We start from the raw sequence: 27,248 nt of genomic DNA on the forward strand, positions 1-27,248 counted from the left end.
CGTCACATGAAAACCAAAATAATTCCAAACGCCAGATCTGAATGAGGTTCAATTTGCCTGTTGCAAGTAGAGCTTAACTTCTGTCTCGCTAGCTTGCCCTGCGCTCTTCCTTCTGACTATGCTGTCTGTGTTGAGCGCTCAGTGGATCTGCGCTCGACAGTGCAGCCTAGGCGGAGTAGTCGAACACAGATTCACTGAGCGCTCAACACAGACAGCATCGTCAGAAGGAAAATTGATAAAATAAATTACAAATGTTGTATTGTTCGATACATATGCGTACCGAACCGAAAGCACTGTATCGAACGGTTCAATATCGATACGAATATCGTTGCACCCCTAATATATATATATATATATATATATATATATATATATATATATATATATATATATATATATATATATATATATATATATATCATTAACAAGACTGGCTACGGATACCGACTACGGAACGGAGCAGTTGTCAGCCACCTCCTGTACATGGATGACATCAAGCTGTATGCCAAGAGTGAACGAGACATCGATTCACTGATCCACACTACCAGGCTATACAGCAATGACATTGGAATGTCGTTCGGACTGGAGAAGTGTAGTCGGATGGTAACAAAGAGAGGGAAGGTAGTCAGAACTGAGGGGATTGAACTACCAGAAGGCAACATTGCAGACATAGAGGACAGTTACAAGTACCTGGGGATCCCGCAGGCAAATGGGAACCATGAAGAGGCCGCTAGAAAGGCTGCAACCACCAAGTACCTGCAGAGGGTCAGGCAAGTCCTGAGGAGTCAGCTGAATGGTAAGAACAAGATCCGGGCCATCAACACATACGCCCTGCCCGTGATCAGATACCCTGCTGGGGTAATAAGCTGGCCAAAGGAGGAGATAGAAACCACTGACATAAAGACAAGAAAGCTCCTTACCATGCATGGAGGGTTTCACCCCAAGTCCAGCACCCTGAGGCTGTACGATAAGCGGAAGGAAGGGGGCCGGGGACTGGTGAGTGTCAGCACCACAGTCCAGGATGAGACAAGGAACATCCAAGAATACATTGGGAAGATGGCCCCAACTGACCGAGTGCTCAGTGAATACCTCAGGCAGCAGAAACCCAAGAAAGAGGAGGGAGACGAGGAACCATCATGGAAGGACAGGCCCCTGCACGGTATGTACCACCGGCAGATAGAGGAGGTGGCTGATATCCAGAAATCCTACCAGTGGCTGGACAAAGCTGGACTGAAAGACAGCACAGAGGCACTAATCATGGCAGCACAAGAACAAGCTCTGAGCACAAGATCCATAGAGGCTGGGGTCTATCACACCAGGCAAGACCCCAGGTGCAGGCTGTGTAAAGATGCCCCAGAGACAATCCAGCACATAACAGCAGGGTGCAAGATGCTAGCAGGCAAGACATACATGGAACGCCATAACCAAGTGGCCGGCATAGTGTACAGGAACATCTGTGCTGAGTACAACCTGGAAGTCCCGAGGTCAAAATGGGAGATGCCCCCAAGGGTGGTGGAGAATGACCGAGCTAAGATCCTGTGGGACTTCCAGATACAGACGGACAAAATGGTGGTGGCTAACCAACCGGACATAGTGGTGGTAGACAAACAGAAGAAGGCGGCCGTAGTGATCGATGTAGCGGTTCCGAATGACAGCAATATCAGGAAGAAGGAACACGAGAAGCTGGAGAAATACCAAGGGCTCAGAGAAGAGCTCGAGAGGATGTGGAGGGTGAAGGTAACGGTGGTCCCCGTGGTAATCGGAGCACTAGGTGCGGTGACTCCCAAGCTAGGCGAGTGGCTCCAGCAGATCCCGGGAACAACATCGGAAATCTCTGTCCAGAAGAGCGCAGTCCTGGGAACAGCTAAGATACTGCGCAGGACCCTCAAGCTCCCAGGCCTCTGGTAGAGGACCCGAGCTTGAAGGATAAACCGCCCGCAGGGGCGTGCTGGGTGTTTTATACATACATACATACATACATACATACATACATACATACACACACACACACACACACACACACACACCAAAAAGAGTCCATATAACAGGGTGAAAATTAATACAAGCTATGATATGGCTTTGTTCTATTTTCAAAAATCCAGGTGTGCGCTGTGGCAATCTAAAGAGCGTCTGCAATGCAGATAATCTGTACGGCATTTTAAGACCTAGAGACTCACAGCCACTGTTCAAGCTCCAGATTGGTTGTAATGCACAGTAGACTGCACAGATTGCTTTATGTTTGCTACAGTTTCTCACCAAATTCACACCACAATAACTGTTTGAGTATATATGAAATTATTTAGATGACATCTGATTGTTACTGCCAACAAGAAACTTCAGGTTGTGGAAAGGAAACTTATCTGGTGCCACACTAAAACCAGATTGAGACACAAAGAGTAAGAATCCAAAATTGAGGCATAGCAATTCTTACCAATTCTGTTGGTGTCACTGTGGAATGAATAGGGACTGTATGGTCTGTTGTTCCACCAATTTGATCTATTTGAACAACCTTAACCATTGGCTTTTATGTTCCCAAAATGTATTGTGATGGTTTTGGAGTCCTCCTGACTTGGTTACTATGAGATTAGATACAGACATTCACGGTGTCCTTTTAATAAATCCTGACCATGTTGTTTGGACCCTTTCTTTTCTACTATTAGTTGCCTTACTGTGAACTTTCCATTTATCTGCATCTGTCAACATATCTATTGACTGGAAAGGCAGGTCAATTTCAACTCCATTACATTTGTTTGAACTTAATTTTGTTTAAACAAACAAATCATTTCATCAGTTAGAACTTTATTAAGTGTTGAGCAATACTTAGCAAATAGTAGCTTGCTAACAAGACAAACTACACTATAAACATTCAACTTGCTAATCATGAATACCTTAGCAATATTAGCATGCTAATGTAATGCTCAGGTCTCAGATTGTCTGACATGTGAACTCAAAGTTTTGCAAATGTTTCATAACTAATTTGTAATTACTTTTTTTTTAACATTAAGAGATGTGATTTTACTGTGATGTTTAAGTTGTTTCATTGTTGTTTGTTTGTGCTAATGTGTAAGCCAGGACCAGATATATGCCTGACCATTTAAAAAGAACAAACTAAACTTACTATCTTACATTACATAATCCATGTCAACACACATCTGTGGGTTCAGAAAAAGAAATCAGTTCAAATAAGAGCCACGACTTCATAACGCTCATGATTACAGCAAACTCGTAATCAACCCCAATCAGATGAACAAGGGGCTTAAGGCTGAAATGGGTCTGTTGTGGCCACAATGAAACTTGTAATTATGCCAACATAGAATTCAAGGTCTTTGACCTGTTTCCTACACTAACACCCAGTACAAGTGGCTCTTAATGGAGAGTTACATATTTTTGATACAGCAGTCTGTGATCAGTTTCACATTAACTAGTTAACTATTGTTAAGTACTTAAGCAACAAAAAAAACAACACAGTGAATAAAACCACTTGATTTACAAGGGATATTTTTTACTTACATTTAAATGTATTTAGTACATGAAAATTCAAGCTGCAACTGCCCATACTATTTATTTAGCTTAGTGTGACAAATTTATTCCTTTAGTGCAGAGCTTCCCAAAGTGTGGGGCCCGCCCCCTAGGGGGGGGCGCAGAGCCATTGCAGGGGGGGCGCAGTATGAAAAGGAAAAAAACAAAAACAAACTTGGACACTGCTAGCATAATGGACAGATTTTTTGGGCGCCCACACAAGCGCAAAGCAGGATATGAAGCATCGTTGAATATGTTTCCAAACCAACTTCATTCTAAGCCAAAGACTAGAAAATCTGGTGAAGCATGTCTTCCCTTTGACTTCACCTGCACAAGTGCCAAGGTAGGTCGCCCCTGCAGAATTGGTTTTCCCTTCGTCGGGAGCATGCGCTGGGCTCTTCAAATCACTGACAAACAGTATCCCACATTCTTAATTTTTAGTTCACAAACGTGAACATGATTCTTGTAAAACAAAGGGGGGCACAGCAAAAAAAGTTTGGGAACCACTGCATTAGTGTATCCACTAATCCACTTTGATAACATTTAGCACTTTAACACAAGACACTTACTTGTGAAGCACGTTGGCTGACTTTCTTGCTTTTAAATGTGCTATAGAAATAAAATTGACATTGACGCTGACGCTGACACAGAACAAAACATAATCAGACAGCATGCAAGATATGAAAACATGCTGAGCAATGGGGCTACTAGTGATGGCCAGATGACGCCTCATAAAGCCTTAAACGTTTTCATCCAATTCTTTCAAAATAAGGTTTATCTTTCTGTTGGTCAAAACCTTTGTCATTTCAACTATTTCTGGTGGCCTCTTGGGTGTGCAGGACTAATCGTTGCCATGAATAGGAAAAAAAAACACCTTAATTTCATTTTGTGTAGTTCATTTACCCAGATTAGATTAGGGCAATTGTGTCAGGGGTTGCTGAGTGGATGTGGAGAAAAGGACTCAAACGCAGGATTCACGGTGAAGATGCAGGGTGTTTATTGTGAGCCAGTAGGCGCGGAAGCCTCTGGCTGGAGACAGGCAGGGCCAGCGGGTGCGGAAGCCTCTGGCTGAGGAGCAGGAGAGCTCACAGCTGGCTCTGGGTGCTGTGGCTGCAGGTCCGGGAACTGAACAGGATGGTGGACGGGCGACTGGGAGACAGGAGGCGACTGGACTGACTGGACAGGGGCAGACTGGACAGGGGCAGACTGGACAGGGGCCTGGAGGACAGGAGACTGAACTAGAGTAGACTGGAGGACAGGAGGAGACTGAACTACAGATGGCCGGACGGGAGGCGACTGGACTGACTGGAGGGCAGGAGGAGACTGAACTACAGGGGACTGGACTGGAGCGGGCTGGACTACAGGCTGGACTGGAGCAGGGGTGTGAACTGATTGGACTGAGGAGGCTAATGGATAAACAGAGGTCGGTGAGGCTAATGGCTGAGCTGCGGTTGGTACGGCTAATGGCTGAGCTAAAGACTGAGCTAGTGAGGGGGATAAAGCTGCAGCTTGGGCTAGTAAGGCTGGTGCCTGAGCAGGGGACAGGTCAGCTAGCCTAACTAGAGACAGTGCTAGTGCGTGGAAAGCTGAGTGAGGAGATAGATGGGGTGGCGAACTAGCAGGTGGACAAGTTAGCACTTCCGTGCCTCCAGAGCGTGAGGGCACTGGCTGGAGAGCCTCAGCTGAGTCTCTAGGGGGGTCAGGCCGGAACCTGGCCGCCCTCAGCCTGGGCGCTGGGACAGGCGCGGGAGGTGGCTGGACACCAGTCACCCCCACCCGAGAAACAGGAACGGGTGTGGAGGTAGACTGGGTCACCGCTGCTCTCGTCCTGGGAGCCGGCACCGGTGTGGGTGCTAGCTGGACCCTAGCCACCCGAGGGGGTGCTACAGGGATAGGCTGAGCAGATGGAGGGGAAGGCAGGCTCTGAGCTGCCCTGTTAGCAGCAAGAGGGTGAGTGACAGGCGAGGAAATGGTGATTGAGTGGGAGAAATCACTAGGTTCAGTAGGGTTAAGGTCTCTAGCAGTGGCCTGTGATGGTAGAAAAACAGTTTCTTCGGAGGTAGGATGGTGAGTATTAGTGGGGTAGTCCAGGATGTAGTCACAGTAAACAGTCTTTGGCTTAGGTGGGTGGTGAACAGTTTCTGGATTAGGTGAAAGGAAAAAGTCCATTTTGCTCGCCGACTGATCCTGCTGCTCCAAACAGGAAGAGCGACGGCGGCGTGAGCCTTGCTTCTCCCTAGCGGAAACAGCTGAGCCGCCAAGCGAGAAAGCCTCCCCTGAGCCGAGGTGGGAGGCAGCGTCGCTGCGGCCTGGCGAAGTAAAATGGTAAATGGCCTGCATTTGTATAGCGCTTTTCTAGTCCATAGGACCCCAAAGCGCTTTACACTACATTCAGTCATCCACCCATTCACACACACATTCACACACTGGCGATAGCAAGCTACATTGTAGCCACAGCTGCCCTGGGGCGCACTGACAGAGGCGAGGCTGCCGGACACAGGCGCCACCGGGCCCTCTGACCACCACCAGTAGAAGTAGAAGGGCCGGAAAGTAAAACGGCTGGCGGGCGAGCGAGGAGCGGAGCGGCGGGAGGGCGAGCAGCCGAAGCTCGGCCTGTGACGCCCACTCTCCACGGCGAATGCTCCAATGCAGGTGAGGCAGCGGGTGGAGGACCGCGGCTCCAATGCAGGTGAGGCAGCGGGTGGAGGACCGCGGCGTCTCCGAGGCCCGCCCAGAGCCAGGCGGGTCCCCTCAAAGACGCGCTCTCTTTCGGCGAAGAGCCGCTGTTTCCTCCTGAGCTCCTCCGCCCAGTGGGAGAGCGCTGCCTCCTGCCGCTCGAACAGGTCCGAGTCCACTGAGTCCCAAGCGTGTCTTCGTAACGCGGGTCGCGTCATTCTGTCAGGGGTTGCTGAGTGGATGTGGAGAAAAGGACTCAAACGCACGACTCACGGTGAAGATGCAGGGTGTTTATTGTGAGGGACGAATGACGAAAACAGGAGATGGCTGGCTGACTGAATAACTAACTGAATGAACGGCTGACTGATCTGAACATGGGGCATAGACAGCAGTGACAACATTAATGACGCGATGTCTGTGAAGGTTCTCACCCTGATTGGGACCCACACCCAGTTTCACACCTTGGCTCAGGCAATTAGAGGATCATCAGGGGGTCCTTTTGTCCCTCTGTGGGGGGTTACTCCCACTAGGTTTATATCTGGGACTCTCCACCATTTGACCTTAGAACTGAAGAAGCTTCTCGGATGAGAGGTGAAACGTCTTCAAGCAACTTAAAGAAGTCCAGACGCTTTTCTTTGCAAGCTCCTTTGACCATTAATGACGCGACGCTGACCAGGAGAGACCTGAGGACTTAAATACACTGGCTGAACAATGACTGATAGGTGACAGGTGAGTGAGCAGCTGAACACAATTGAACTAACGATGCATGGAATAAGAACTAGAACATAATGCACACAGAGTAACGTAACACAAAACAGGAAGTGGAATGTACAGAGGATAAACAGTGAACATGAACTGAAAATACTGGGTCAACGACCTAGAAACCCTGACAAATCGTAATAGAAGTTTATCAGTATCAAAAAACTTGTCAGTATGATTTCAGGCAATGTTTAAATAAAGCACATAGGACATCTTATCTTAAGACTGTTGCAGTGTTTTCAAAAGATAGGACAGTGATTGTGCTAATTAATACTGGAGTGATGACTTTTTTCTCAAGAAATTATGATCTTTCCACTGTGCTTGGATATATGGAGGGCCATGAGTGCCAAAATGAATTAAATAAATATATCAGTTAACAAGTAATTAAATTTTTTATTAATTAATTAAAATAAGGAATAATTAATTCAATATATAAATGATTAATTCAAATGCAATGAAATTGTTTGTTATATTTTCATTCATTTTATTTTACTTTTTAAATTTAATTTAATTTTAAAATGTTTTAATTTAATTTATTGCATGTACTAAATGATCTATTTTTTGTTATGTTATATGAGCTATGACGGGTTTTTACCATCAAGTAACTATTGAGCTGTTTGGTGTTTTGATGACCACAGACAGTGCCTTTAGACAAGAAATGGGCTTATGTAACATTTCATCAGTCTGTTACATTGAGAACCTTCGTCACACAGTTCATCTTTCTTACGGCTTCAATCAGACATTCGCACAACATTAATGAAATGAGGTATCGTTCCTGAGTGAAATTATTTAATATATAGAGAGAATCTGGGAGACAGACAAGTGCTCTACTCTGAAATTAGGCCTAAAACCTTCCTTTTTTTCACTCACCTCTTTTTTTTACTCTCTTTGTTTATAAAGCACTTTGCATTCAATCATTAGTTATTATTATTAAACTCTGCTTCTCTTTCACTGCCTTTTTTCCTATCTCCCTCCCCTTATGCCTATCATGACAGATGGCTGCCCCCCTCTGAGCCTGTTTTTGACTTTTTCCTTCCCACTGTCGCCAGCTGTAGGGTCTTGATGTCCATTGATGTGACTGTTGTTACAATTTGGTGCTATATAAATTAAACTGAACTGAATAGAATATGCAAGATCTGGCTGTGCATCATTACATGTAATGCATAGTATGAGCTATCTTAGCATGACACTATTTTGATTTATTTTAATAATTAGAGGAAACCTCATATAAGAAGTTATTGGAATGCTTCCATACACACTTTAGAAAACCATATTAATCCCATCAGGCAATTATTGAATTGCATCTTATTAAGTGTGACTCTGATAGCTAGCTAGTCTGAAATGAAATAAGCAATTTGCTATAACAAACTCTAAAGAAAGGCTTATTAAAACAGCAGGATACAATAATCTTCAGAACTTGGATTATAGTCATTACCGGCGAGTGTAGTTAATCTGGCCTGTCACATACTCTGTCCCCATCATGGTAACCATCTAATTTTATTAAGAAAAAAAAACATCAGGAAAATGTTTTACATGTTACAGCTGGGAAACTGTAGAGAAAGGTAAATGAAGCAAAATCCAAATACGTGAAATGAGTGTTAGGTTTTTGGAGAGGTCTGTGGACAGTGTTCCGCAGGCAACTAAAGCACCCAAATTGTGAATTTTGTGTTTTAGGCCCATGTCATTTTTTTGGTCCAGCATTGGTGCTTGAAAGAAAAACAATGTAACATTTCAGACATGATTTGAAAAGCAGAAAACAACCTATTTGCCATATAACCTAATTTTTTCATTACAAAACTGCTCTGATAATTCTTAGAAAATGGTTAGGGCATGGTGTCTCATTTTACTCGTGTTTGGAAAATTCTCCAAAACACTAATTTTTATTGCATACATAAACTAATTTTTCATAGAAATGGGTGCTTATTAATAGAAATGATTCATAGAAATGTCTGCATGTCTGAAAGGCGCTCGCTTTATTGTATCATCTTTAAGTCTTCCATAGGTATTCATCCAGTTTGGGATTGGTGAAGTGGAATGTGTTAGCATAAGTACGCTATCAATGATTTTTTTAAACTAATCAATAATCTCTTTTGCCTGGTTGTGAAAGTATTTGCATTTGTTGTGTTCTCTTTAATTAACTTGTCACCAATCATGGATTGCAAGTCATCTGTGATGTAGGGCTCGTCTTTTTCAGTAATTACAAACTTACAGCAAACAGAAAATTTCTCAAATTCAGTTTACCTGCCTCAATTCCTGATTGATTTGTGGCAAAATAAGTAAAACAATCAGCACAACAAGACTTTCAGCTAAATTTAATCCATACAGCTGGTCATAATTCGTACTTACTGATGTCACACAAGGCTGTCATCTGCCTATGAATTTAAATCAATTCTGTCATAGACATTCAAAGAATGGCCTGTAAATGGCCTGTATTTGTATAGCGTTTTACTTATTCCCTAAGGACCCCAAAGTGCTTTACACTTCAGTCAGTCATTCACCCATTCACACACACATTCACACACTGGTGATGGCAAGCTACATTGTAGTCACAGCTGCCCTGGGGCGCACTGACAGAGGCGAGGCTGCCAGACACTGGCGCCACTGGGCCCTCTGACCACCACCAGTAGGCAACGGGTGAAGTGACTTGCCCAAGGACACAACAGCCGAGAAGAACAGTTTAGTGCTAAATGTGACATTTACCACTATAATTCCATATTAAAATGGGAAATTCAGTTGTTAAAGCAAAGAAATATTGTCTGCTCTCTCTATGGGCTACTATAATCATGCCAAGTGCAGAACGTTAAAGTCAGTGAAGGAAATTAGTGTCTTTTTATAGAGTGAAAAAAACTATTATTTTATAGCAGGTGAATCTTACTTTTTTCTCAAGTTCCAAGTGTACTCTAAGCTCTCTGTGTGTGAATGGAACAAATGTTTTCTCTGGCAATTGTATTGAAATGCCGACTAGTACATACATGCATATCACAAACCATCTTTGACCAAGAGTTTTTTTGACTGGTGTTGTGTTATTGCATGTTCTATTTAGTTCCTTTAATATTCATTCTTGGTTGCTTTAGCTTTTAGTTCTTACTTTCAGTTTCTTTCATTTGTATAATACTGTACAATATAAAGTGCCTTGAGGCGACTGTTGTTGTGATTTGGCGCTATATAAATAAAATTGAATTGAATTGTATGTTGTGTGTTATTTTTAGTGCTGTCAATGTTAATGCATTAACGCATCAAAATTGGCAAATCCCCGTTAAAGAGTTAACGCAGATTAGTGCGTGTGAGGGGTTACTCGGCATTAACGCATTAATGCATCTTAAGCGTGTTAACGCTGTCATCGTGACTAACGCGATTAACAATTAACTCATCTGGAGCGCAGACTGACTCAAAATCCCTGGAATGTCTCTGTCAACACATTTTTGGGCAGTTTGTCCGACGTTTGTCCATTCTGTGCTCCAGACAGGTTGAGTGCGTTTTTTAATCACGGTAATCGTGATGAGGCTGTATCAACGCATTAACACTGACAGCACTAGTTATTTTTCCAAGTCCCCTCTTCCCTTCTTCTATGTTAAATTGTATTGTGTATTTTTCTCTTTATTTAGTTCTTTACTGTGGGGGTTTTTGTGCCAGTCTTTTGTCTCTTGTTCTTCATCCTTAGTTTTACTGCCTTGTCTTGTTATCCCTGATTAGTCTCACTTGAATTTATCTGCTTCTTGTCAAGTGGTCTCTGTGACAATAAACATCTAAGTTGTGTAAAACGCAGTGCAGTCCAGCTCATAAGTACAAATTACTCGTGAGTTATAGCATAAACACCTTTAGAGGCACTGAACCTGTACAACTGCATTGCAAAAGGGTCTCTAGTTACATGCTTATTCCATGGGTCGGATAATATGCATTTCCAAATTTACCATCATTTGAATTCAACTACATACCTAAGTTTATCAAAAGATACTGCCACAGTTGTCACACTGTCATGTGGAATTAATATACCTTCTTGTTAGTTCTGGATATGATAAGTGTTTCTAGGATCAGCACATTTTGCCACAATACACACAGACAAAAAAATGTCATGCACAGATTCACAGCTGGTAATAAGTCTTGTATTTTAACCCAAACCACTACTTTTGAAAAAGTGTAATCATGAATATAATTCAGGTTGTTTGAGATGGAAAACTTACAGAGGAGTACTTGTTCAGTCTATTTCTAAATATACTGTCATAAACTTTAATATTTAACATTCTGACTGAGGCCTGTAGTGACTGAAATGTAATTACACACTTGTGAAAGAGAACTTCAGCACATAAACTGTTTCATATGACAAGTAAGAAAAACACAGACGCTCTTAAGCACCAGGCCTTCCTCAGTGTTGAGGAAAGCCTTACACTGAAGTGTTGCCTCCTATTACACCTGCCAGTCTGTTTACATGCAAATTGTTATGCATTAGTAAGGCCATTTTCCTCACATACACTACATTTGTTTACATTCAAGCAACGAGACTGATGGGACTTATAGTTTGTTGTTGTTGTTCAGCCGCTGGCTGAACAAGTTTATTGTTTCAGGAGTTAGAGTCACACATATAAAAGAATCAGGTGTTGACTTGCACAGAGGGAGATAAAATTCACAGGAACAGCTGTTTTCATGTAGCAAAACAAGTTGTGTATTGGGCTAAAAAGTTCTTGTTAATCTTTTGCTTATACCCTGTGTTTTTGTAAATGTTAGTTAACGCAAAATTGAAGTTATATGTCTACATAAATGAAAAATGCAAATGCAAAGGAGTCTCCTTTTAACTTTTGTTTCATGTCTGTTAATAAATGGATTAAGGATATATATCTGGAGCAAGTAAATAATCTACCATCATCAAAAGCTAGTCACTTAGAGTATATTTGCCTGTTTGCTGATTGGTGCAAAATATGGTATGGCTCCCCAGAGCCCTGATTACAACAGTCAGCTGATGAGCCAAAATGCTGCCGTGAGAGAAAGAGAGTATATTTATCCCATACTGGCTTCTCTTCACTGGCTTCCTTCCAGAATTGAATCTGAAATCCTTCTCCTCACACACAAGGTCTTAAATAATCAGGGCCTACCTTATCTTTAAGAACTCATAGTACCATATGACCCCAATAGAGCACTTTACTCTCAGACTGATGACTTAGTTGTAGTTGCTTGAGCATTTAAAAGGAGAATGAGAGGCAGAGCTTCAACTTTCAGTCCATTCTTCTATGGAGTGTGCTCCCAGTTTAAATTTGGGACAAAGACACCCTCTTTACCTTCTCGATTAGATTCCTGTTTGATAAACCATAGTTAGGGCTAGATAGGGCTGGATAAGGTGACCCTGAATTCTTCCTTAGTTATGCCATAATAGGCCTAGGCTGCTAGGGAGTTCCCATAACGCACTGGGTGTTTCTTCTCTCATGTCTTTTCACTCTATGTGTATATACACTACTTTGCATTTAAAAATTAGTTATTAGTTATTATTAATCTGGCTCTCTTCCACAATGTGTCCTGTCTCCCTCTCCTCACCCCCAACCAATTGCAGCAGATGGCTGCCCCTCCCTGACCTCCCTGGTCACATCAAATATTGGTTTGACCTTATTTTTACTACTTAACAATAACTTGTATGAAATTAATAGGTGAATTAAAAAGTGATTAAACTGCTTAAAATGAAAAACACCAGATGAACTTTGAACTTAATATTCCCTGTGTTTTTGTTTAACAATATATTAACTCATTCACTGCCATTGACGTCTATAGACGTCAATTACGTTTTTCAATGGGAGGGGCTAGAATACAACCTCGGGCAGCTTGTCAGTGAATATCAGACTTGCATTCATGGTATGTAATGACAAAATCGACCTGCAAGTGGCAGTAGTGCGATTTGCATCCCGGAAAGTGTTATAATGCATCCCGGAAAGTGTTATAATGCATCCCGGAAAGTGTTATAATGATTACCACACAAAAGTGAATTATTCATTGTGAATAAATGTTTCACTAGGTACATTTTATTTTTTCATATATTTGTAAATAAATTGTTTTGATAAAACATAACCTTTCTCAGTGTTATTTCTGTTTTATAGAAGTGAAAAACTATTTTATATGTTAGAGGTGTCACAAAGCAAGAAATGTTAGTGTCAAAGGCACTTTTCTGCTTGAAATGTATTTTTCACAGAAAGCTCGTTTTCTCCCTTTTTTTGGTCAAAACAGGCATTTTTGGTGGAACCCACCTCTCTTCTACAGCTGATTACTAAAGAATGGAAAATGGTAGAAACAAGCTTTTTTTTTTGGATGAAAAAAGAGAGTCTGTTCTTCATTTTGGTAGGTTCAGCGTTTATATGATCATAACACACAGTTTTCTGTGGCTCTTCAAAAATGAGTAAAAATGCTCAAAAACCCTGGCAGTGGGGAGTTACCTGATTTGAAAATGGCTGGCAGTGAATGAGTTAACTGAAACATTTTCTCTTACTTATGGAAACAATTACCTTGGAAAATGGATTTTAACCTAATGCATGGTTCAAGCCGTAAAATGTTCTGTCCTCTCTGCTTTGATATGCACTTGTGCTGACATTTTTAAAATGCAATTCCTATTTTATGCACATGAGGGCTTACCTGTGGGAAGGTACGCCTAGTCAAATGTGAGTTTTATATCCTAGGTGTCATTTCCTGTATCACTTCTTGCATGTGCAAACTAGTGATGTGCATCTGTGTGTGGAAGATATAAGCCTGGGAAGAGAAAAGAAGGATTTCTCCCCCTCACTGCTCCACCTGGTTTAGCTATGGGTTTTGTGAATTACATCTCTACTCTCGGTCTACCTCTTGGCTGTGCAAAGGATTCCTTACTCCATACCAATTAGGCTCCTAATCCAGCTGACACTGGCATTCACTGGACTGAGGACCAGATAAAATCAAGAGCTCACTTTGGGTTTGAGGTGGTGGGGCAGTCAGGAATTGGGTTGGAAACAATCAGAGGAAATAAAATGAAAAAATGTCTGCGATGATGAAGTCAGCAATAATAACACTTTCACACTTTCACTGTTTGGTCTGAAAAAAGTAGATGGACAGTAATGGTCTCTCTCTCTCTCTCTCTCTCTCTCTCTCTCTCTCTCTCTCTCTCTCTCTCTTCTCAGGGTTATTTTTGCATTGATGACTCAACAGACGAAATCAGCTGCATAGAGGACTGATTTATTTCCCCCACCTGCTTTCTATTCAATCAATACACAGAAAATTTGATTTTTAGAAATAATGTTCTAGATAATGAGACCAAGACAAAAAAAGAAAAGTAAACCCTTAAAGGAATACTCTGACATTTTGGCGAAATAAGCAAGATTTACAGGGAATTAGATGAGAAGATCAATGTTATTCTCTTTGTTCTAAGATTGGCCAGTGATTGCAGAGGGACCACTACAATCAACACTGGTTACATGGATAAGGGAGACAAACAGGCATGTATGGTATTAAAAACCGAATACCAAGAGAGAACTCCGTTCACTGACTCATACACCATTCAATTCTATTTCTATGTTTTGGGACCAAAAAAACTGGCCCGAAAGTCCTCCTTTTGGATCCCCAGTGTCATGATTGCAATTTGAAGAAAATTGTATTTCGTGTTTTATAGCATTTTGTTAAAATTTGTGCATGAGAAGCCAGCATTCTAATTTCTAGTGGGCCAAAAATGGAAGGAACTATAGTATTATTTATTATAATTTCATCAGTGCAGGCTTCAGGTGCCCCAGTGTTTTCTTTTGGACATAACTTACTCACCAAAACTGTGTATTCTTATCCTGAGTGTAATTCCTTCCTCAAAACATTGTGTCATAGTTTTCTCGCTGTGGCTCGTGCAGTATTGGTATCTTATGTTGCCACCACCTATGGATGAGTGGGAGAGAGACACAAAAAATCACACATCCTGGTGCACGTACATGGTATAAATAAAAAGCTGGCTCACACGGAAAAAACTGTTTTATAGTGAAACGGGAAGTCAGAAATTCAACCCCCGGCTTTACCTGTGGTCGCAAAAAACAAGGTTTAAAATATCTGTGGCCCAGCCAGCCAGAACACTGCAAGAGAATGCCCTGCCAATACCTTCAGCTTTCTCCACCTGTCATGTACCCATTGCCTCGCAGGCTGTAGTAGTCCCTTGAGAGTATCCTTGTCATTTCTTCCCTCTTCTCAGGTCTGCACTAAGCCAGGTTGAACTTCAGCACTGAATCTTTAGTCTTGTTTGCAAGCACATAATTTTTTATGTATACCTTTGAACAACAGACAAAAGTGTAAATATTGGCACTACAGAAGAAGAAATTAAGCATGAGTTTGATTATCATGAGAGAAGTGAAAATTTGCTTTTTGGATTTAATTAACAAGCACGACAGCAGATGCAGAAAATTAGTTTTTAAAATAAAACTCTTTTTCAAAGTGGATATGTTTCAGCCAGGGATCAGGCAGACAATCAGGTCCTGTAATTGCCATTATCTGTTCTCACTCATCATCACTAGAATGGTGAGTGTGCATTGTCTGGATAAAGGTTTTTGCAGTACAAGAGTCAACACTAAAAAGCGTTATTTTAGCAATCATATCCTGCTTCTCTTTATGTTTTGCATTGATCACTTCCCCTACTACATTAAAACCAATGATAAGATCATCTGCCACATTCAGATAATTTGAAACAAATACAGGCACTAGAAAACCATCATTAGAGTCCTTTGACCCAGTAAGTTATCCAACCCACAAATGATATCTCAGTCCGAACTGAAGCAAGTCCATTAAGTGGTACTGGGCCTAAGAGTTCATCTATAGCTCTCATAGTGCTTTTGGGCAGGTGCTCCACTCACCATTTATCACCAGTTACTGTACTCTTGGTTGAGCCACTATGTTCTATGGTGCTGTTGTGAGAACATTATCAAAAGTGCACTTCACCATTTTAAATTTTCCTATCAGTCAGATAAGTCCTTACCGTGTTTTCATCACAGTCAACCACAGTATTACATCATCAACACCATCATCATAGTTTATTTTATATAGCACTTTAAAAACACACAAGGGTGACCAAAGTGCTGAACAATAGAAACATAATAGATACCATAAGAATAAGATAAGATAAGATAACCTTTATTAGTCCCACACGTGGGAAATTTGTTTTGTCACAGCAGGAGTGGACAGTGCAAAAGTTATGAGGCAAAAATTAGAATACAATAAGAATAAATACAGTACACAACTGTACAGAATAGAATAAAATAAAATACTATATACAGTAGAATAAAATAAATATACAATAAGATAAAAATAGAATACAAATACAAATACTATATACAACTGAGTAAAAATACAACGATGACAGAAAGGATTATTGCACTTAGTATTATTGCATATGTATGGATGTGTGTGCTTGATCAGTTAAAGTCTTTATTATGGAGTCTGACAGCAGTGGGGAGGAAAGACCTGCGAAATCTCTCCGTCCCACACCGTGGGTGCCGCAGTCTCCCACTGAAGGAGCTGTTCAGTGCTTCAGTGCTGTCACAGTCTGCTGCATGGGGTGGGAGATGTTGTCCATCAGGGATGACAGCTTAGCCGCCGTTCTCCTGTCACTCACCACCTCCACTGGGTCCAGAGGGCATCCTAGAACAGAGCTGGCCCTTCGGATCACCCTGTTCAGTCTCTTCCTGTCCCCAGTAGAGATGCTGCCGCCCCAGCAGACCACGCCATAAAAGATAGCAGAAGCCACAACAGAGTCATAGAAGGTCTTCAGGAGTGGGCCCTCCACTCCAAACGACCTGAGTCTCCGCAGCAGGTACAGCCTGCTCTGCCCTTTCCTGTAGAGGGCGTCTGAGTTATGAGTCCAGTCCAGTCTATTGTTCAGATGAACACCAAGGTACCTGTAGCTGTCCACAGCCTCAATGTCCATACCTTGGATGTTCAGTGGTTGCAGTGGAGAATGCTTGTGCCTGCGGAAGTCTACCACCAGTTCCTTGGTTTTACTGGCGTTGATCTGGAGGTAGTTCAGCTGGCACCAGTCCACAAAGTCTTGGGTCAGACCTCTGTACTCCTTGTCGTCCCCATCAGTGATGAGGCTGACTATTGCAGAGTCATCAGAGAACTTCTGCAGGAAGCACTGGGTGGAATTGTGGGAGAAGTCTGCAGTGTAGATGGTGTGTAGTGTAGTGTAGAATAATAAATCCGATAAAATAATAAACATTGCGAAAACAATAAAATATAGGTAAATACAAGTCAGTTAACCACTGAGTCAAAAGCCAGTGAATGAAAATGCGTTTTCAATCTGGATTTAAAAACCAGCACTGATGTCGATTGCCTAATGTGAAGAGGAAGATTACTCCAAAGCTTAGGAGCCACGATAGAGAACGCTCTGTCTCCTCTCAGTTTCAGCCATGATTTGGGGACTGAGAGCAACGGCTGCTCAACTGACCGGAGCGAACGAGTGGGGACATAGGGCTTCAGCAAATCAAACAAATATGCAGGTGCCAGACCATTTAAAGATTTAAAAACCAATAAAGAACTTTAAAATGAATCCTAAATTCAATTGGAAGCCAGTGCAGAGAGGCCAATCCAAGCGTGAGGTTATAAAAGCATGGATAACAGTCTCCAAGTCACGCCTTGAAAGAAAAGATTTAACCTTCGACAGACACCTGAGTTGATAGAATGACGATTTCACCACCCCATTCACGTGGCCATCAAAGGTAAGAGCAGAGTCGATCTTTAACCCAAGATTGGTAATCGAGCTCTTCAGGTGAGGGGTCAGGGCAGCAAGGTCAACATCAGGGATATCAGAGGAACGATTCGGGCCAAACAGAATTGCTTCCGTTTTACATTAATTAAAATTTAAAAAGTTTTGAGCCATCCATGACTTAACATCACTAAGACAATCAAGCAGGAGTCCAATTGGGGAGCTATCAGAATGACTGAAAGGAAAAGCTGGCAATCATCAGCATATAGATGAAATGAAACTTTGTGTTTACGAAAGATCGCACCCAGTGGCCCAAGAATAGATCCCTGTGGTACACCCCATGGCAGAGGGGCCACAGAGGACGATGACGAGCCCAACTTAACACAGAAGCTGCTGTTTGAGAGATACAGTATGATTTCATCCACAGGAGTGCCAAGCCAGAAATGCCCACACTGTCATGATCCTGGGTCATTTTGACCTAGCGTTTGTGTTGTCCCTGCCAGAGGCCCGCGCGCCTGCTGATTCTGTTTTGTCCCTGCCAGAGGCCCGCCCGCCTACTGGTTCTGCTTTGTGTTTTCCAGAGGCCCACGTGCCTGCTGGTTCGGCTTTGTGTTTGCCAGAGGCCTCCGTGCCTGCTGGTTCAGCCCTGTGTGTGAAAACCGGGATGAGCGACATCATTCGGAGAACCACACGGGTTAGCAGTTAACACAAGCTTCTCTAGTTCAGGTAGAACAATTGGTTGGAAAGCAATAAGCAAATTTAAACAGGGAACATGCACAGCCAGGCCAACAGAAGATAAAGTGGAGGGTCTCAAACTGGCAACCTTATCCACAAAGAAATTAAGAAACTTATTACACATAACCTCAGAAGATTGCAAAAGAACATGATCCTCTGCATTCAGTACAGAATTAATGGTATTATACAAAACACGAGGGTTATGTGAATTAACAGCAATAAGTTGTGAAAAATAGGAGTTTTTGGCGGTCTTTACTGCCCTCTGATAAGCTTTCCAGCTTATCTTAAGAGCTTCCAGAGAAACGTACAGCCTGTCCTTTTTCCATCGTCTTTCACATCTCCTACATATGGAAGCCCGTTTCCGCCACTAAAAAAAAAAAAAAAAGGATACTTAACTCGAAATTTCGAGTTATCTTTCTCGAAATTTCGACTTATTTTCTCGAAATTTCAACTTAGCAACTCGAAATTTCGACTTAGCAACTCGAAATTTCGACTTAATAACTCGAAATTATGAGAAAAATAACTCGAAATTTTGAGTTATTTTCTCATAATTTCGAGTTAGCTCTGCCAATCAGTAATCTATGTGAATGACGTCATTTCCGTGTTACCCGGAAGCTGAAGCCCTCAGCTACAAATGCTACAGAAATGCTAATTATAGATACGGATCATGAATTCACAAATTGCTGAGTATTTTAAGCGTGGCTTCACAAATGAGGAGATTCTTGCGTTATTAGCTGAATCACATGGCATTACTATCAGCCTCCGTACACTTGAAAGGATTTTACACAACAACCGACTTTGGCGCAGAAAGAACAAAACAGAGGTGGGAGAGGTGGCAGCTTTTATACAAGCACAATTGGCAACCTCAGGACAGTGTCATGGGTATCGTTGGATGCACCAGAAGTGTTGGATGAATGGCATTGTTACTGACAGAGAAACCGTTCGTCTTCTGCTCCGTTTATTCGATGGAGAAGGTGTGGATTTGAGGTCACGTAGACGACTGCGGAGGCGAGTGTATCATAGCAGAGGCCCCAACTATGTGTGGCATATCGACGGCTACGATAAACTGAAGCCATTTGGGATTGCAATCAGTGGATGCATTGACGGATTTTCAAGGAGTATAATATGGCTAGACGCTTACAAGACAAATAATGACCTGAGAGTAATTGCTGGCTACTTCATGGATGCCGTGATTCAACAAGGTGGTTGCCCTGATCGAGTGAGATTAGATCTAGGAACAGAAAACGTCCATGTGGCTCACATGCAACGATTTTTGCACTTTACAGACAATGAACCAGAAAGAGAGCACGTCATATTTGGAGCAAGTACAGGAAATCAACGCATTGAAAGATGGTGGCTAATCTTACGAAGCCAGTGTATCCAGTACTGGATTGAACTATTTGACAAACTAAGAGAGGATGGCCACTTCTCAGACTCTTTCTTGGACAAATCATTGGTCCAGTTCTGTTTTCTTCACATTATACAGGTGAGTTTACATAGGTGATTGTGTAAACGACATGTATTGTAACTGTTTAATTTGTAACAACTCACACGGCCTTTGTATATTATAGAAACATCAGATATATTAAAGTACACGTGAAAAGTAGTGCTTTTTTTTTTTTTTTTTTAAACTGTTTTGTTAAAAAAAAAATTCCACATATATATCAAGGAACACAATTATACATTATAACACATTGATTATTTATGTGTTTAGGCCTCTCTCTGTACTCGGTTAGCATTTTTGGTGGGTCAAAACTAAGTAAATAAGTATCTGTCTGTTCATGATGTGTGTGTGTGTGTGTGTGTGTGTGTGTATAGGTATGTGTGTGTATATATACGGATATATATCATTAATGTAGCTCAAAGCTAAATTAATGGTGTGTAAGCTAAGAAAATCAATGTAGAAGTTAGTTGTGCTTTTGTACATTAACATTTTCATATTGTATGCCTGAAAATGTTTCTTTTGTTCATTTTGTTTTCATCTAGGAAGAATTAAATGAAGTTGCTTTGGCCTGGAATGACCACAGAATGCGCCCAGTCCACAACTCCCGAAGTCCTCATGGCCGACCATCTTTTATGTATGCCCTCCCAGACATTTATGGCGCGAGGGACTGTCTCAAACATGTCAATATGGACAAAGTTGAAGCCTGCCTTGAAGAATGCGTGTTCAAAGACTTTCCATGTGAAGAGGATGTCTTTCATCTCTGTGTAGAACTCATGTCAGAACATAACCTGGACTTCTCAGATGATGTGTTTCATACAGTGGATCTGTATGTAAAGCTAAGGCAGTTGATGCTTACTGAGTTGGAGCTTTTGCCTTAAAGGTTAGACATCGTTATGCATTTTTAATTCTGTATTTTCATATTTAAATTGTAAACTTTTATGAGTTATTAATTTTTGGATGGTTGTCGTTTTTGGGGCACACATACATGGGTTTTGAGGGCCTGAAAATGTATTTCACGAACAGGGCCAATTGAAAAAGGCTATAAAAATTGTATTTAATTTTTGGAGGGTTGTTTTTTTTTTTGGATGGTTTATTTCAATTAACAAACCAATTTTTTGTTTTAAAAGCCTTATTATTAAAACATATGTAAACATAATGTCTGTTAGACCTGCTATTTGGAGGATATGCAGCGCATGTCACCTTGGAATTATGATTTCAACTTTTTGTAAATATGCTTTTTCATCTTTCTTTTTATTTGAGTAATTATTGATGTTTTGAAATATCTGGTTATGTAGCAGTAAAAAAAAATTTCACTGTCATTTTTTTCCACTGCTGAGACTTTTTATATATACTGACTGTTTTCCTGATTATGGGCAGTATAATTATATATTTTTTAGCATATGGATAACCTAACTGAGTGAGATTTATGGACCTTTTTTTTTTTTCGGATTGCGCCTCAGAATAATAAAAACCCAGAAATTACCAAAATTAAAGATGTAATTTGTCTCATTGAACACTTTATTATAAAACACAGATCTTTTGCCATCATCTTGTCTTAAAACAAAATAACTGTACTGTATTTACAGTAACACAAAAAACCTTAAAGTATTCTTATAAAAAGCTAATTGCAAGCACAAGACTTGGAAAAAGTACGATAATACACTCAACAAAAATATGCAATATGTTTTGCAAAAGTTCAATTATTATTAAAAATACAAAAAGAATGGGACAATAAAAAGAGATTGAGGATAATATGGCAAGATCTGATAACAATATCCTACAATTAAAGAATAAGAACGTGTGGTCTAAAACCACTATGAAGCAAATACATTAGGCTCAAACATGAAAACAGAAATATAGGAAAATATCTTTTAAATAACTACCCCATCGGCTATGTAGTTTTGAAAAAGGGGGCTATGATACACAGGGGTTTTTTTCCATTACAAAAATCAGGAAAAGCCAACCAAAAATCAACCTTCAGCTAAGCAATTGCTGATTTCACAGAAATCCAAAATAAAAGCATATAGGTGTGCCTTATGGCCATTCAATTTAGCAAAAGTCACCATAACCCAGATGGCTAAACAGAACTGTACAAACATAACTGTAATAAAATACAATGATAAAGTAAAACCTGACTTGTAAACTGTAAAATGTGTGCACGATGATAAAACATGTAGGAGATATTGCATATATCTCCTACATGTACTATACACTACATATTGCAGGGGTCTCAATCTCTAATTTTCTGGTGAACCACTACAATACATGTCATCTTTTGACATTACATTAATAAAATTTGACAAATTAAAATTAACCTAATGCATTTTTTAAAGTTGATTTTGGATTCAAATAATAGAAAAAATGAATAAAAGGTGGAAAAACTGCTTTCATTGTTCACATGCACACATGCTGACTGAGGAAATGGGAATGCTTATAAATGGTCTCCAGACTGCCACTCTGAGACCTCTGCAGAAATGCATTTCACAAGTGTTTAGAAAAATATTGCCTCAGTTGTAATAGGAAAACACAGAAACACAAAGAAGTACCTCAAATTGCATTACAGTGGTATTTCACCAAATACTTTTTCTTGGAACTCAGTTTTTAAACACCTGAAACCTTTGCTGTGACATTCACATGGGAACACTTTAGTCTTAGTTCACAACTCAAATATAATCTGTTGTAAAACAACAATGGCTTTTAAGCCATTGTCCGTGAATCAAACCTTTAGATAATGTCCATAACCCACACATTTGATTCCAACACACTGTTCATCTCCGATCTGAAGTCAGGATAGCTGTCATAATTTATCGACAGCTCCAGTACACACCCACATGTGTGTGCCACAGGTCGTCTCTGGAAACCTTTCAGTTCGTTAAACCCAATGATGATGTTCTTTCCCAGATGTAAATCTGAACCTGTGCAAAACCTGAGGAACAAACACAAATGTTCCTTCTCAGCATTCTTCACATATGTAGTTAGATATTTCTGAATCAGCTTCTGGTGAGCCGTCATTGTTTCAGGGAAAGTGAGACACTTGAGAACTTTTCTCACAGTTGGTTGGAGGGTTTCATAAACTGAAGATAGATCACAAAGGCTTTCCCATGCAGTGCTGAGTGTTCTTGCCCACTGTTCAATAACATAGGCAGGCTCTTGGACAAGTGTTTTGTATGCAAGCTCCAATAGGACTTCAGTGGCATTGCAGGCTGTTGGTATCTTTCTGCAGCTGTGGTTATCAAGTATGTCTATAAGTTCTTCTTGGTCCACGGTGCTAAAGTCTGATCGCCACGCCTCTAACACTGTACGCTCAGAGTCAGGCATGAACTTAAGGAAATTCTCCACAATATCACTCTTTACATATCCAAAGGCAGCTTGTTCCAGAATGGCAGGTGCAATTTTCACAGGCAGATATTTCTCTCTAACCCATCCAAATGCAATGATTCTGCCCACACTCTCCCACTCCGGTTGCCCAAGATCATGCCTTAAGAAGGGCACTTTGTAAACGTTTCCAGTGGTGCACTGGTCATAGAATTCTTTCCAGAATTCTGAAAGACAGTCTCTCACAACTCCCCCATCGTCATGGGCCATTTCAGGTGTTCCATCAGGCAGTAAGACCTGGATTTTGATGTCGACATCTTCAAGGTCCTTATCACTAAAATGTGAAATGAGCTCTGACATTACCTGCCCTCTGTGGACCACCACTACTCTCCTCACTCTCTCACTGGATGGACCAGGTTGTGGAGAAAAAATCAGGGTGTCATCCAAATTTATTGGCTCACTGTCAGAAAAGGGGCCAACAAAAATAATGTCACTGCTGTGAGAAGTGTTAGCGCTTAGAGACTGCGTGGAAGATTGTGGAAGGTTATCGTTTGGAGTGTCTTCAATGTATGTCACATCATGGCTGATTGTTTCAAATGGAGCAGATGTTTGGACTGTAGTGACAGTAAAAGAAGAGTTTTGGTTTTCAATTTCTGAAGATGGATGCAAACCTGGGTTGGAGCTCTGAAGGCTGTCATTTTGTTTTTTCTTTGTGGTGAGGTAGAACCTGAGGATATTAAGTTTTGTGACATGATAAAGTTCTCCTACTGTCAATGCATCATCGACTATCATCTCTTGATAATCCTTCAGATCACAGTCAAAATCTGTTAAGGGCCCCTGAATGTTTCCTCCATCTGGAAAGAACAGGCCTGTTGCAACCTGTAATATGTCCCTTTTCTTGGCATCCTTGCAGATGTCTATTTTTCTTGTTCCTCCTCCTCGTCTAGCTCTAACCTGCTTGAAAACCTCAGTGTCTTCATCATAATGCATCCATCCTATTTCTATTTTTCTATTTCTCTTCAGAGCATTTCTTTTATGGGTTGTTTGGGAATGTTCTTCTTGCCGTGTGCTACTGCCATCCTCTTCAGATAATTTTCTTTTGGACAGTTTGGATTTCAGCCGTTCAAAAAGCGCTGACTTGCGGCTGCTGCCCCTCCGTCTGCAACAGGGGCGGAGCGTGGGGGTGGCTTACTGGGCTTAAGCCCGGGTTGTTTTGTCAGAAGCCCGGGGTATTTTGGAGTGCAATTTTTTCATAGTTAGATGCCTGGCTGACAACTGTATAAAACAAAAAGTACACACAATATTCGAAGCACATAGTGCACACTGTGGGAATTTACGACTGTGCGTGAATCCCCCCCTGATATTGGTATGATCCAAGCTCAGGCACTAAGCGACTGAGCGAGGGGGCGGGGCAGCTGCTGCCCGTCAGTGCGCTGTTGGAGAGACGGAGCCAGCCATACTAAGAGCTTAAGTTTGACCAGGTACCAAAGCAAATCATTCGTACCGTACAAATAATGTAAATATGACGGTGTATCACGAAAGATTGATATCAAACTGATCACTTGACCAATATTACGTTACTTGCTCTTCAAGTGAATCAACAAATGGCGAAATGAAAAGCCGAACAAATGCTATTTTTTTTAGAGATTCTTAGCTTACGTGTGTTTATTTCATATTTTCAGTTCTTACCCTCCCCGACTAAATCGGTTTCAGTTATGTACTGAAATATAAGAATGGACATTAGAGGGTTCTTTCAAAGAAAAACTCAGGTAAATGTTATTTTATATATTATGCTTTGTATGTTGTTCAGTATATTTGTATGCAAAACAAGAGGAATTTCAGTACACAGCAGGATATTCACATTTGTAACCAGATATTTACACTTTAGGGAGAAAACATAAAACATTTTTACTGCACAACATCAATTTAGAGTAAACTTTTGTTTTAGATAAATATTGAAATATCTTTTGAATTAGTTAAATGTCACAATAAAGAGAGACAGAGCTTTCTGTTTTTTATCACTTTCATCAAATTTAGGAGTACATGTACACTAAGTTTATTGTTAATTAATAAGAAAACTCCAGACGATTCCATTCTGAGCTGAAGAAGCTTCTGATAGGTTAGAGTCCATGTGAGTAAACAGGTGGCACAGCTGTGGATGCATATAAGGCAAAACACAGAGCCTGTTTCTTTGAAATGGGAAAATCAAGAGATGTCAACCAAAACACCAGGAAAAGAACTGTGGAGCTCCATAAGTGTGGCTCAGTTTGAATACAATTTGGTGCCATTTGCAATTAAGAAATACAGACGATTTCTCTCTTTACTCTTAAAGTTAACAAATATGTTTTTTATATTTATCAATCTAAAAAAATAAACATTTAGTCTGATTTGATGTTACAATTAAAAAGTGTTTGTGTTTTTATCTGAAGAGTTTGTAAATATCTGTATATTTGATGATTGTCAGCACAAAGAGGGAGAGAGGAACAGAGAGGGAGATGGAGAATGAGGACAGAACAGAGATGAACAAGAGCAGGTGAGACACACATGTTAGTCAAATGGTTGTTTACCAAAAGTATCACCGTATCATAGGTACTCATCTATCTCATACCTAGTGTTTCTTTTTAGGTTTGTTATTTTTCAAATTCTATATTTATTAAGTTATGAAGGCTTGTTTGCACAACAAGGCTAAATAATTATATAAACCTTTCTCAATCTAAATATTGTACTTTGGTAAAATTAAAAAATAAATGTAGTGCAGGTCTATGATGATTTTTAGTGCTACTATCATCTAGTTCTGATTCTGATTCTGTCTTGGTTAAGTCCCAAGTAGTCCTGATTTTGAACTGTTGTAGTCCTGTTTTAATTCTGGATCAGTTCTTGGTCTGGTTGAATTGGGGTTTAGTCCTCGTGTCTTGATACAGCCCTGATTTTGTTCTGCCTTGCTGCTTAATTAAAAAACTAGTTTAAGGTGTTCTGCACATGTGATATATATTTTTCCCTATATGAAGTCATTCTTTTTTGAACAAAACTCAAAACAGAGCCAATTAATCTTTCAGTCATTTCTACCCCCCCCCCCCCCCCCCCCCCCCCCCAAGGGAAAAAAAAATCCCACATGCATACTATCCTTTTGGGCTAAGCCCCGGGTGTTTCAAATGTCTGGCTCCGCCTCTGGTCTGCAAAATCCAAATACTGCTAGACGATCACCGTATGATGGCAAATAAGTCTTCAGCTCCTCATCTGTCATTAGACTTATGACACTGGCATCAATCTAAAGATGGAAAAATAATTTAATTTATTGAAACAACCAGCCTTGAAAATACAATTCTATTTTTAACTTAAGAACAATGAGGAAAAGTTGCATTTCAACCAGTATCTTGTTGGAATTAAGTACCTTCTCATTCTCCAAGGTCTGTATAATTTCCTCAGAGACTTCTCTTTGTTTCAAGAATTCAGTCAAGTCTCCCATGCTGTAAGGAAGGATGTAAATTAAAATTACAAAATTAAAATAAAGCCACCATATTATCGTCAAAGTATCTGTGCCTACCTACATTATGAGCTCTGACTATGGTGGAGAAGTGGGAACTGCATTTTTAAGTGTCCATTTGCACTGTAACTACAATCAGCATCACAATACAGTCAATCCCACATTTTCTCAGTTGTCTGGTTACAGTTTTATTGGTTTTGTTCCTTATTTATATAGTTGTCAGTCATATTCCCTGTTTTGGGTGATTTGTGATTTTGTTTTATACAGTGCTGTATACTTATTACGCATGCTTTCAGCAAAACGTCTGTTTCATCAGACGTAACAGGTGTCATTAGCGTGTAACAGAAACCTTATAGGTACCTTTGGTTAACCCTGACGTTGCATTCTATTCAACTTTGTATGTAACAATCGCTGTCACACTGTTTTTATATACCTTTTATCCAGTTATCATTTGTAGGAAGGCATTCAAAACTGAAGAACCTGGCGCCATTTGTTGTTAATACAGCAGCTCACGACACGATCCAGTTTTGAGTGCGCACCCCTTTGCGCCATATCCTTCCGGGTAACAAGGAAATGACATCAGCCACGTAGATTTCTTATTGGCAGCGCTAACTCGAAATTTCGAGTTATTTTCTCAAAATTTC

General features: G+C 40.7%; 2 protein-coding genes across 2 annotated transcripts; one reads left to right on the forward strand and one right to left on the reverse strand.

Moving 5' to 3' along the window:
* Nucleotides 1-19,526: 19,526 nt before the first annotated feature.
* LOC146583687 (uncharacterized) lies at nucleotides 19,527-21,460 on the forward strand. The gene is made up of 2 exons (XM_085275976.1): nucleotides 19,527-19,847; nucleotides 20,348-21,460. Exons 1-2 carry the CDS (start codon nucleotides 19,542-19,544, stop codon nucleotides 20,681-20,683), a joined length of 642 nt encoding a protein of 213 aa, XP_085132102.1. The 5' UTR covers nucleotides 19,527-19,541; the 3' UTR covers nucleotides 20,684-21,460.
* On the reverse strand, nucleotides 21,305-27,042 carry LOC146583688 (uncharacterized). The gene is made up of 3 exons (XM_085275988.1): nucleotides 26,512-27,042; nucleotides 26,282-26,388; nucleotides 21,305-24,279 (listed from the first exon to the last, which is right to left on the reverse strand). Exons 1-3 carry the CDS (start codon nucleotides 26,584-26,586, stop codon nucleotides 22,530-22,532), a joined length of 1,932 nt encoding a protein of 643 aa, XP_085132114.1. The 5' UTR covers nucleotides 26,587-27,042; the 3' UTR covers nucleotides 21,305-22,529.
* Between the last annotated feature and the right edge of the window lie 206 nt (nucleotides 27,043-27,248).

Source organism: Mchenga conophoros, linkage group LG1, assembly GCF_057382185.1.
Source record: "Mchenga conophoros isolate Kocher_MC1m ecotype Shallow Benthic linkage group LG1, M_conophoros_male_GT1.1, whole genome shotgun sequence".
Classification (NCBI taxonomy): Eukaryota; Metazoa; Chordata; class Actinopteri; order Cichliformes; family Cichlidae; genus Mchenga; species Mchenga conophoros.

Excerpts from the sequence above, each read along its gene's own strand:
- LOC146583688 (XM_085275988.1), bottom strand. The coding sequence starts at position 26,586 with ATGGGAGACTTGACTGAATTCTTGAAACAAAGAGAAGTCTCTGAGGAA. Across the intron at positions 26,389-26,511 it reads AGACCTTGGAGAATGAGAAG|ATTGATGCCAGTGTCATAAG; the intron begins GTACTTAATTCC and ends TTCCATCTTTAG. Across the intron at positions 24,280-26,281 it reads TTTTGCAGACCAGAGGCGGA|ACGGAGGGGCAGCAGCCGCA; the intron begins GCCAGACATTTG and ends CCCCTGTTGCAG.
- LOC146583687 (XM_085275976.1), top strand. The coding sequence starts at position 19,542 with ATGGATGCCGTGATTCAACAAGGTGGTTGCCCTGATCGAGTGAGATTA. Across the intron at positions 19,848-20,347 it reads GTTTTCTTCACATTATACAG|GAAGAATTAAATGAAGTTGC; the intron begins GTGAGTTTACAT and ends GTTTTCATCTAG.